Below are 12,573 nucleotides of genomic sequence, written 5' to 3'. Positions count from 1 at the left end.
TTTATTACTAACATAGTCAAGACATGTTTTACTCACGGTTTTGATGGACAGAGGAAGGATTAATGGGGAATAGTTATTTGTAGAATGGTTTGGATGGAAGGCATCTAAACCTTCCTTGGACTTGAAAAATGAGTGGAAGCTTAGAATTTGACATGAATTCTTTGAGGAGCAATGAGCAGACATAAATGACATCAGGTTTGCTTTTTAGGTGTGTATTGAGAATTTGTAGGATTCTTATTTCCCTCTAAAGAGCTCATCTCTGGAATACCTTTGTTCAAGCATTACATCTTTTAATGCTAGTCTTTTTAATTGAAGTGTAAGCATAAAGTACTTTACAGGTTTCTTAGTTTTTCTTCATGACTTTTACATTGTCAGAAAGGCTAATGCTATCTTGGCGATATTATTCCATTGGCTAATTTGGAATACAGAATGTGTTGTGTTTTCCTGGTCCCATCATTGTCTTCAGTTGAATATACAGCTTCCGAAAACTTACTTAAAATTTTTTTTTCTCTTTGAGAGCATGCTTGCTTTTGTTTAGGTGCATTTAAATGTTATCATTGTCAGCTGGGGTATTGTTTGCGTATAATTCCATTTCATTTTGGATTTTGGGCACCTGTGATATATTTGTCTTCCTACCCATCGGTGTTTTCAGGTGTGGGCTCACAACAAAAGAAATCTGCATCCATGAGGTAGCTGGGAAGAGAGGGCTTTGACGAACGCTATAGCAGGCAGATGGAAGCTCTCCATAATGGGTGAGAGTAGCAGTTTTGCTGTTGCTTGGTGGATTGAACTGATTTTGAGATTTCAAATATACGTCACTAATCAGTGTTTCTTTTCTGGGCGTTGTGGGCTTTGGAGGCTTTCTTGTTTCGTATCTTCTGGCACCACAGGTGACTGTTAGTGGCCAGAAGGATGTGGAAGACTGGTACTAATCACAAGGAGTCACCTAGGTTTCAGATTGTGCTGTGTTTGGGTGGCAGAAGCCCTGGCTTTGATGCAGGGATGCTTGAGTCTGGTTTTCTCATCTGCTGCATGCCTACTGTGTGACCTGGGGCCACTTAATTCGTGTCTCTGCTCCTTAGTTCCTCCATCTGTAAAAGAGGTAGAATGACCCCGGATCTCTGTAAAGATCAAATGGGGCCAGAGGGTCTTTACATATAGGTCATAGACATACACATGCAGTTGGAACCGAAGTCTGCCATGTATGTGTGACCTTCGTCAAGTTCAAGTTCTTTCCGTTGTTGAAGCTTCAGTTTGCTTATCCATAAAAGGGCCCCATTATTGGGACCACTGTTTGTACTGCTTCGTGGTGTTTTGCAGATCAAAGAAGATAATGTATATAAAGTGTTTAGTGTACTGCACTTCTTGGCACAAAGTAAAGGTTCCTCGTCAACGATTCCTAATATTTATAATAATAATTTGTCTGGATTTTCCTATAGTTTTGTTTTTTTGTAAAATAAGTTGGTTCTAGTCAGTCATCCTAAGGACTATGATTGTACTCAGTCACCCAATGGTGTTCATTTGACCCCCTTCCTGTGTCCACTGGGATGCTGCCTTTGTCTCATTGCTGGTCTCCCTCTCTTCCAGCGTTGACAGAAGGCTACGTTGGGGCCCTGCACGAGAATAGACACGGCAGCGCGGTGCAGATCCGCAGACGCAAGGCTTCAGGCGACCCGTACTGGGCCTACTCTGGTAAGTCCAGTTGCTCTGATGGAGGTCACACAGGCCAGTTAACATCCCATTCAACTCACTTGAAAGCACACTTTGAATCACTTTTACGCCTGAGTTCTGTTGGCTCAAATCTTTCGTAGCTCACTAAAAGTTGAAATATTCGAGCCTGTTTTCCCTCAAGGTTATAAGTACCTTAATTTATTTCTACCACCTGTTTCCTCAACCTGTTTTCCCCTCAATTTGCATTTATTTCTGAACTTTACTGTTAATGAGTTATTGTACCAAACTTATAATTTTCTAAAAGACGTAGTCTTGTCTTTTCTGTTTTTTCAGGGGCTGTGATTTTAGAGAGCAGAAAATATATGGCTAGTCTTGAGCTGCTAAACGTCTGCTAAACATTACAAACATCAGATATCAGAATGCTCTATTAGGCTCTAAGCCAAGAAATGCAACTTTATTTTTAAATCACATCTTGTTCTTTGAATACGTTTTAGCTGTCTACTTGATGGTAATCTGCAGTCCTTTTCATTTTTATTTTTACTTTTACCCTTTGAGCTAGTGAAGGGAAAGAGCATTGTTCTAACTATGTTGAATGTTACATTGGAAATAATTTTCTTACATTTTAATGGAACAAAGATGAAGACCTAAAACTAGGTACAGACTTTTCTGGATTAGGCTTCCCACAACTCCCAAAATATGAGAGGTGGATTGTTAATTCTAGAAGAGATTTTTGATGCTCAAAAATATATGGAAAATGTATTACAGCTAATTAAGGAGGAATGCTTGAGTAAGATAGACCACTTTGGAAATTACTTTGGCACTGAATAATTCAAACTCTTTGTGTGAAAGAGCTTGGAGGCATGGAGTATTAGTCTTAATAATAAATCTATGTATTATGCAATGTTGTTGCATATAGAACTGAAAGTATTCTTTTCGTAATGATGCTCGGGTTTAAATCCTCAATTTCTCCCAGCAAATCCTGTTAAATTTATGTCAGTGTAAAATTTATAGGTCTGATCTTTAATTACACCTTATCTATTGGCTTTTTGCATCCTTCTGTCTATTGATAAATCTCCTGCCCCTGCAGGGAGAATAGCCTATCTGTTTTGTTTTGCAGTGAACAGATAGTGATTCTGAAGTCTTCCATCACACACAGTACCTTGTGATTAGAATTATCTAATTAGAGGCTTTTTGTCACCATTTCTGATAAATGAAGGAAATTGGGAGATGAAAGCCAGAATTACATATATATAGCATCTTGCCAAGAAACCCAAAGAAAATTTATCATTTTGTACTCTGTGACTCTGACATCAGTCAGGAGGAGGCACAAAGTGGCCTGCTATTTACAGTTCATCAATTTAGAATAATAATGCTGTTAGTCAGGAAATTGAAAGTTATATCCCATTAGCATGTCCAATTGCAAATGGCAGTGAAGAGATGAAAGCCCTTAAACTTTTCCCATTATGTAGTAAAGAATGACCATAAGTGGTGCCATCTTTGTGATGGAGTGACTGTTGATGTCTTTAACTTTGGTAGACTTCAGAAGTCTCCATTTTGTATTTCTGGAATGCATTGTGTCTGAATTTGGGTATTGCCTCCAGAAGTAGGAAGGGCTTATTAGTTCAAATTCAAGAGTTGGCACACTTTTTCTGCAAAGATCCAGGTAATAAACATCAAAAGTCTTACCGTGTTTGTTGCAACTACCCAACTCTGCCATTGTAGTTTAAAAGTACCCACTGACAGTTCTAGACAGACTGGCTGTGCTCTGATAAAAATTTACTTATGAAGACGGGAATTTGAATTTTATAATTTTCATGTGTCCGGAAATATTCTTCTTTTGATTTTTTTTCATTCATTAAAAAATATACAAACCATTCTTGCTTTGCAGGCTGTGCAAAAAAAGGTGGCTGGTTGGATAGAGTCCACAGGTTATAGTTTGTGAACCCTTGTTCTAGTTGATTTTTTTCCTAGAAATCAGATTAGGAGAGTCATTTGAGGAATCGCTTGGAAGGATGTGGACTGGTTTGGAAGAATGAATGAAGTCATTTGTTAGGCATAAAGGACAAAATAAGAGTAAAAGAAGAATACAATGGGATAGATACCAACTGATGGTATACAGTTCTTATGCTTGCAACAGTTCTTCCTGACAATTCGACAGTATCTATGGTTGGCTCATGCTGACGTGATGCAGTATTGGTTCTCATGTCAAGAACGCTTGGAGTTCATCACAGACATTCCTTAGCATTTGACCAATGTGTAAAAAAGGCCAGGACGGAGTAAGAGTTGGGACCTGTTACTTTGGGTGCATCAGACCAGCACCTTAAAACCACAGTAAATGAGAGGTGGGACTATTAGCTGCAGGCATAGTCCTCTAGATAAAAATGCTGCTTGAAAAGTGGGACTGACAAAAAAAAAGGGCTCATTTTTTATGAGGGAAATGTTACTAAATTTAGCAAAATGAAGCGAGCAGTTCCTGAAAGATTGCTTTGATACTCTAGATTTTAATCTCAGGCCTCAAATTCTCTGATTTGTCTTCTTTCCTCCTAAAATAATGCCGTGAGTGCTTTAGGGGTGCAGTGTGTGAGTGTATGAATTTTGAAGTCATATAGACAAACCATAGTTCAAAGCGAAGGTTTGTTAATATCTTGATGATACTGGAAAACTGTGACGTGGGAATGATTAATAGCACTTCCCACATAGGATTGTTACAGGGATTCAGTGAGATGATGTTTGTGAAAACGTTAACATAGTCTCTGGCATGAAGTAAGTAGTTAATATTACTTCTTGCTTATTTTTGAGACTTATTATTACTTTTGCTGCAATTAATGTTGTTTTTGGAATTCACAAGTGTTGCAGTTGACAGTGGGTGATGACTGGATAGTTCTGAGAGCTGAACAACTTAGATTCTCTCAGCCATAATTCTCAAGGGGTGCCTATTTGGCATTTGAGAATGAGGGTTAAGCAGACTATCCTCAAGTTCAGCGGTCGGCAAACTACAAACTGCAGCTGTGTTTTATAAAATAAATTCTATTGGAACACAAGCACACCCATCATGTTGCATATTATTTATGGCTGCTTTTGTGCTACAGTTGCAGAACTGAGTGGTTGTGAAAGAGACCTAGAATATTACTATTCCAGTAATACTGAAGATCTAGTAATACTGAATATTAAATATCTAGTAATGGTGAAAAGCCTAGAATATTACTGTATCTGGCCTCTTACAGAAAAAGTTTGCTGGCCGGGTGCGGTGGCTAACGCCTGTAATCCCAGCACTTTGGGAGGCTGAGGTGGGCGAATCACAAGGTCAGGAGTTCGAGACCAGCCTAGCCAACATGGTGAAACCCCATCTTTACTAAAAATACAAAAATTAGCTGAGTGTGGTGGCAGGCACCTATAATCCCATCTACTTGGGAGGCTGAGGCAAGAGAATTGCTTGAACCCGGGAGGTGGAGGTTGCAGTGGGCCAAGGTGGTGCCACGGTGTTCTAGCCTGGGTGACAGGGCAAGACTCTGTCTCAAAGCAGACAAATGAAACAAACAAGGAAAATGTTTGTCAACTCCTGCTTACAGTAATATAGCTTGGGGTTTTAGCAGATGTTAGTCTGACTTACATGCAGAACTGTTTCAGAAATTTGGAAGTGGTTTTTTTTTTTTTTTGCCTTGCATTTCCCTTGAGCTGGAATATCCTCAGCATGTCTTCTAGGTAGCATCTTAGTTTTTCTGAGATCTTCCTTTTGGAAAGGACTTGGGAGGGGCAAAGATGAGTTTATTTTCGTGGTGTTGGTTGTTTCTGAGACAGGGTTTTGCTCTGTCGCTTAGGCTGGAGTGCAGTGGTGCCATTTCGGCTCAATGCAACCTCTGCCTGCAGGGTTCAAGTGATTCTCCCATCTCAGCCTCACAAGCAGCTGGGACTACAGACATTCCCCACCATGCCCAGCTAATTTTTGTGTTTTTAGTAGAGATGGGGTTTCACCATGTTGGCCAGGCTGGTCTCGAACTCCTGATCTTAGGTGATCCGCCCACCTCAGCCTCCCAAAGTGCTAGGATTACAGGTGTGAGCCACTGCAACCAGCCAAAGATGAGTTTAGAGGTCAGTGCTGCAGGAAGTGCATCAGGGAGATGAGTGGGTGTTGGATGTTCTGGGGTGACTGCGTCCTGTTCCTTAGGTTGCTCTTGTGTGAGTGGGTCTGGTGAACAGTGCTGATCCTGTCATTCTCATTACATTCCCTTTTGGTCACTAAGGAGAGACATGAACTTTTCAACTGTGGATAGCTTGCTTTTAGAATATTTGTCATGACCTTTTTTTTTTTAGGATATTGTCATGATAGTAGTTCATTAATATTAGTATAACTTTTCACTTCTCACTTTAAGACTAGCCTACTTTATTTCCATTTCACTGCATCACCTTGGAAAATGCAAACACCTTCTTTATGTTTGAAATCTTAAACGTTACCTTTATAGGCCTATCAAACAATACCTTTGTGAATACCTGTAATTTTAGCATAGAGAACTATTTATTGAGGAACCTGGAGGTATGTATTAGCGTTCTCTTGTGGTCATTGGAAGATGCATTTTTCTCTGGATCTTAATTTCATCTGCTAGTAAAAAAGGGGGACATAATCTCTGATTTTGACATGAAAACATCATAGAAGGTATGAAATGGAACACAAATATAAGTTATTGTTGACATAATAATAGCAGTGTAATTTGATGATTGCTTTATATCTTTGGATTTCTTTTCCTTGTACCAACATAGTAGGCAAAATGGGAATGAGTTATGTTTCATATAGAATTGTACTGAAAAAATGCAGTAGTTTAATAGTATCTTATTGGAAATAATAAAACAATTTCTTTTCTATTAATTTTACTCAACTAAAGTATATTTCTGTCTTTCTTGGGGTGATGGTAGCTCATGAATTTTGGAGTTCTATAATTGTTGCACAAAGAGTAACACATGCTAGGCAGGTCATCAATGCAGGAAAGAGAAATGAAAAATAAATCATAAAACTAGAGTAAGTTCAAGTAGAAATTTGAGCCTTTCTTTTCTTTTCTTTTTTTTCTTTTTCTTTTTCTTTTCTTTTCTTTTCTTTTCTTTTCTTTTCTTTTCTTTCTTTCAGATAGGATCTTGCTCTGTCACCCAGGCTGGAGTGCAGTGGCGCAATCTCGGCTCACTACAACCCCCCCAACCCCCACTTCCTGAGTTCAAGCAATTCTCACACCTCAGCCTCTCAAGTGGCTGAGATTATAGGTGTTCACCACCACTCCCAGCTAATTTGTGTATTTTTAGTAGAGATGGGGTTTCACCATGTTGGCCAGGCTGGTCTTGAACTCCTGACCTCAGGTGATCTACCTGCCTCGGCCTCCGAAAGCGCTGGGATTACAAGCGTGAGCCATCACACCTGACCAGAGGCATTTTTATATATAAAGTTATTTTCTCTCTTGCCCCTCAAAGACTGGAGGAAAACAGGTGACAGTTTCTTCCCTTCCTCTACTTTTTTTTTTTAACTTAATTCTGTTTGGTTTTCACATTTTAATAATCTCTATCTCATTTTCCCCTGTGTAGAAATACCTTCTCAGAATCAGTACAAGGGGACCATTTCTCATTGTTAGAGAAATCTAAAATTTAAATAGTCAGTGACCAAAATTCCCCATAAGACATTTCTGGCATTGGGCTGGCTGAAGGTCAGGTAGGATTATTCTAAGAGGTATTCCTGCCATAGCGAGGGGCATCCATGGTCCTCTCTGACTGTCTTGGGATTTGATGATTTGCTCAGCTGTAAAATGGAGATATAAGTGTGCATACCTGGCAGGATGACTTTGAGGATTAAAGGTAATATATATTGGCACCTGCAGTATGTACTTTTTGGCCTCCACCCTGGAGTAGAGTAGGTATTACCTGTGTGGCTCTTCGTTATATGCCATCTCACTATACTGTTCATATAAACATCTTGTTTTATAACACGCATGTGTGTGTCTGGGCTTGTGTCTCATTTCCCCGGCTCAATGTAGAATCCTTGAAGACAAGGATTACTGCTTATAATTCCTTGTTTCTCCTGCAGCATGCCAGTTTATCTTGTTGTGTGCACATTTGGTGCGTGTTTTTCAAATGGGCAAGTGGATAGATGGATAAAGGATAAATTAACTCAAACCAGAGTCTGTCCTTGGGAATTTACTAAGGGGAGCCCTGCCATGAAATTCAGATAAATTAGTGGGTGATTTGCAAAAGGTTTCACTGTTGGATCCCTTTAAATAACAAGCTCCCCTGGTGAACTTAAGATATAATTAAATTCCTAAAATTACATTTTCATGCCTATTTTTAAGAATGTCTGTACAGGATAAAGCAAAATATACGTGCCTGCAGAAGTCAGCTTTTGTCATTAGAAGAATGGAAGGCTCTGTAGGACCTCAAAGTTGAATGTTAATATTGTCGTGTTATTTGCCTCTCTCCTAAAGCCGCCTCCAAAATCTCTTAAGGGAATCATTTCCTTAGAGACATTCTCTTCCTAATAGAGACCTCCTCCTCCTCCTCCTCCTCCTCCTCCTTCTTCTTCCTCCTCCTCTTCCTCTTCCTCCTCTTCTTCCTCCTCTTCTTCTATTTCTTCTTCTTCTTCTCCTCTTCCTCCTCTTTCTTCTTTCTTCTTTCTTCTTTCTTCTTCTTTCTTCTTCTCTTTTTTGGTTTTGAGACGGAGTCTCGCCCTGTTGCCCAGATCTCAGCTCACTGCAACCTCCGCCTCCTGGGTTCAAGCTATTCTCCTGCCTCCACCTCCTGAGTGTCTGGGATTACAGGCGTGTGCCACCACGCACAACTAATTTTTGTACTTTTAGTAGAGTTGGGGTTTTGCCATGTTAGCCAGACTGGTCTTGAACTCCTGACCTCAAGTGATCCACCCGTCTTGGCCTCCTATAGTGCTGGGATTACAGGCGTGAGCCACCGTGCCCAGCCCCAACAGAGACCTTCTGATCGGAGGGAACCACAACACTGAGGAGGAATCAGTCTTGAGAGTCTTCCTCCTCATCTCAGCTCAGAGGCTCCCTCTGCCTTGATGCTTAGCCTGAGCCATTTCTGCCTAAACTCCTCAGTCTCCCCTGTATTTATTTATTTTTACAATTAATTTCTATCTTTTCTACATATCCTGATTAATCTAACAATTTTAAAGTAGAAATTCTTTACTTATTTGTTTACCGCACTTACTAATTGTCTACTGTGTGCCAGATGTTGTGCTAAATGCGAAGCGCCAGAGAAACTGCCCATAGAATTGCTGTTGCCAGATTCCAGTCTTCAAAGATGGGCAGGTGTTTGCCAGGACACACATAGGCCTTGAGCATGGAGGACTCTGGCAGTGACTAGAGAACCAGAAGCAGCTCAGAAGCTCTAGAGCGTGTGGTGGGATGGACAAAGTTAAGGGCATAATGAACAGGATTTGAGTTAGATTATGGAGAGCCTTAATGATATTATTCTACTAGTGAAGTAGAACTTCCTTCTAAGGGCGATAGGGAGTAATTAAAGAGCTTCACCTGGAATTGGAATACAGTTGGTTTTACGTTTAAGACCACTGTTTGTAGGGTTAAGGACTGGGCAGTGGGAGGAAGAGGGCAGGATGAAAAATGATCGGGCTCTATCACTGGGGATTTGAGAGGGAAAAGAAAAGAGCTCATGGGAATTCATTATCGTTTGTACAAGGAGGAGAAGGCAAAATGAATTGTGTAGGACTATCCCCAAGATGATTGAAGATGGCATTGTATTTGTTTTGAAGTGAGTAAATGAGGAGTGGTGGGTTGGTTGGAAAGATAAAGATTTTTAACTAGAACCTATTAAGATGTGTTACAGTGTTTTGTCTGCATTTCTTATGCCCTTTAGAGTTCATGCTCTTTGAAAAGAACCTTTGTAATTAGTCATTGTATTTCTCTGTTTTACCTAAATGTTTTGGATGGGAGGGCCTCAAGGTAGGGAACAAATTATAGAATAAACTGTTTCTTCCTACAGGTACTCTTTTTCTTTGGTAGTTGATATGTGATTCCAAGGATAGATGCGTGTAAGAAAAAACACATGTGGTCACACACTAATCAGAACTTTATGTACGAAAGAGAAAAATGTGTTGCCATATGCTTAAGGTACCTTGAGAATTTTTCAGTACTTGGCCAAATTTGGCGATTTTCTCTCCATTGTTTCAAAGACATTGTTATCTCTGCTTAGAGTTCTTTTCTTTTTTTTTGAGACAGAGTCTTGCTCTGTCGCCCAGGCTGGAGTGCAGTGGCCGGATCTCAGCTCACTGCAAGCTCCACCTCCCGGGTTCACACCATTCTCCTGCCTCAGCCTCCCAAAGTAGCTGTGACTACAGGTGCCCACCACCTCGCCCGGCTAGTTTTTTGTATTTTTTAGTAGAGACGGGGTTTCACCGTGTTAGCCAAGATGGTCTCGATCTCCTGACCTCATGATCCCCCCGTCTCAGCCTCCCAAAGTGCTGGGATTACAGGCGTGAGCCACCGTGCCCGGCCTAGAGTTCTTTTCTTATGTTTTTTTTTTTAAACTTGAATCCTTGGCACCGGAGTTCTAAAGTTTCTTGGCATTTTCTCTCTGGAGGTAGTTTCACAAGTGTTTGTAAAGTTAATGGATGCTAATGTATTAATATATTATCAGAGGACATTAATACATTCCCTAGGGGCCCTGTGACCCTTGGAAAAGTCTAGCAGTAAGATGAAACACTGTTCAGTACTGTGTTGGTATCAAGTGGTACATATCAGTGGTAACAATTTCAATTGTTGCTATGATGGGGCATTTAAAACATGGGTAAATGGAATGCTGAGGGTTTGGGTTTTAAAGTGACTCTGAAGGTAGTGGGGTGATGGAGCCTTTTTAGAGGAGGGCTCTTGCACAATATCTGTGAAAATGTTAAATATTGCTTAGTCTTTCATCCAGCACTTCTGCTTCTCGGAATTTGTCTTTCTGAAACACGTGTGCATGTCTCCAAAGTAGCATTGTGTTTAACAGCCTAAGTGACCAAAATAGGGCATTGGGTAATTATAATACATGCTTACAATGAAATGCATACTTGAACATCCACCAAAATGAAGGAGGTTGAACTACAAGATGTATTAAAATAATATGGATAATGTGGTCCCATTAATGAATAAAGCTGAAGAATCCAGAGACTACACCCAAAAGTTAATTGCAGTTATTGTTGAGAAATGAGAGCGATTGCCTTTTAATATGTGTATTTCTATAATATTTAAACATTTTATAGAAGCATATCAAGAATATTTCAATTTCTTAATACAAGTAGATTCATAATATTTTTTAAATAACCTTTTTATTTTAGAATAGATGGCTAAATGGTATCAAATTCAGGCTGTTTTCTTTGTAACAATGTTGAGGGGAGAGAAAAAAAGAAAACCTTAAAGGGAAACCAGAAGGAAAGCAAAAACCTATTTGTCTCTTTAATTGGCTGTATCTAAATTTTTTAGGTGAAACGTTTTCAGTGGCATTTCAAATTTTTGTAAAATGCTGATATGAACCATGCAGAAATTAATGAACTGATATTGACTTAGTTTGAAATGAACATCAAGATTTATTGAGCAAAGCAGTAAATATTGACCCAGCCAAAAGATAAGGTCAATATTTACTTTGACATAACATAAATTCTAATATTCATTAATCTATAAATTTATTGCGTCAACACAAGGCATACAGAGAGTTGTATATAAATATATTTTTTTCATATCTGTGATGGATCAAAGTCAAACGTCTTTTTTCCTGGTTATAAATTTGAAAGGACGATATTCTTTCCTTTGAAACTACCTTCTTTGGGGAGAGGGGTGTGCGCATGGGTGGAAGGACATGATTAATTTAAAGGTTCAAAGGAAAAAATACACCTAGCTGAATACACGTATTATAATTGGAGCACAGTGATTCGCATGTGCTGTGTGATTTACGTAAGGGCTACCCATTTTCCTTTCTAACCTAACTGTTCTCTTTCGTTACATCTGATCTGATTCATAAAGCCCACCCACTTTTTTTTGAAACAAGGTCTCACTCTGTCACCCAGGCTGAAGTGCCTGGGACTATAGGCGCGCACCACCACACCTGGCTAATTTTTGTAGAATTGGGGTTTCACCATGTTGGCCAGGCGGATCTCAAACTCCTGGGCTCAAGCAGTATTCCCGATTTAGCCTCTCAAAGTGCTGGGATTACAGGCATGAGTCAGGGCACCCGGCTAAAACCCACCTTCTGATGATATAAAACAGGGGAACTTTCTGTCTTTCCCTCTGGATGCTGTTAAGCTACTTACTTAGAATTTTGTTTGGTAAATATATTGTTGGTGTATATCATACTTGATAATACTTTATTGGCTGAAATTTCCCATGTTGAAATTATCTTATTTTATTGTTATAATTTTTGAGACAGAGTTTCACTCTGTTGCCCAGGCTAGAGTGAAATGGCACAATCTTGGATCACTGCAACCTCTGCCTCCTGGGTTCAAGCAATTCTCTTGCCTCAGCCTCCTGAGTAGCTGGGACCACAGGCATGTGCCACCACGTCCAGCTAATTTTTGTATATTTTAGTGGAGACGGGGTTTCACCATGTTGGCCAGGCTGGTCTCGAACTCCCGACCTCAAGTGAACTGCCTGCCTCAGCCTCCCAAAGTGCCACCACACTCGGCTTCATTTTGAAATTATCAAGTTGAACTGAACTCTCATTCCTTGTCTTGTGCCTTCTCTTGGTGGGGTGGGCTTGGTAGCAGTAAGAAGAATGTAAGGAGGACCTGTTTCACTGGATTGTGAACTTTCAAAATTGCCAGTATGTAGTTGGAATAAGTGTCTAATATATGCTTAAAGACTGAATTTTCATAGGCCGGGCACGGTGGCTCAAGCCTGTAATCCCAGCACTTTGGGAGGCCGAGACGGG

At 40.0% G+C, this 12,573-nt stretch overlaps 1 protein-coding gene across 4 annotated transcripts in view; it reads left to right on the top strand.

Annotated features, from left to right (window-relative positions):
- PTPRG (protein tyrosine phosphatase receptor type G) overlaps positions 1-12,573 on the top strand; it is a 747,615-nt gene that overhangs the window by 187,229 nt on the left and 547,813 nt on the right. For all 4 annotated transcript variants that reach the window (XM_017854227.1, XM_017854230.1, XM_017854229.1 and 1 more), the window contains exon 2: positions 1,588-1,692. In XM_017854227.1, coding sequence (XP_017709716.1) covers positions 1,588-1,692 — 105 coding nt within the window. The remainder of the gene's footprint in view (positions 1-1,587; positions 1,693-12,573) is intronic.

The sequence above is a fragment of the Rhinopithecus bieti genome, unplaced genomic scaffold, assembly GCF_001698545.2.
Source record: "Rhinopithecus bieti isolate Rb0 unplaced genomic scaffold, ASM169854v2 scaffold_36004, whole genome shotgun sequence".
NCBI lineage: Eukaryota > Metazoa > Chordata > Mammalia > Primates > Cercopithecidae > Rhinopithecus > Rhinopithecus bieti.
This window is presented reverse-complemented; position numbering and strand designations above follow the sequence as displayed.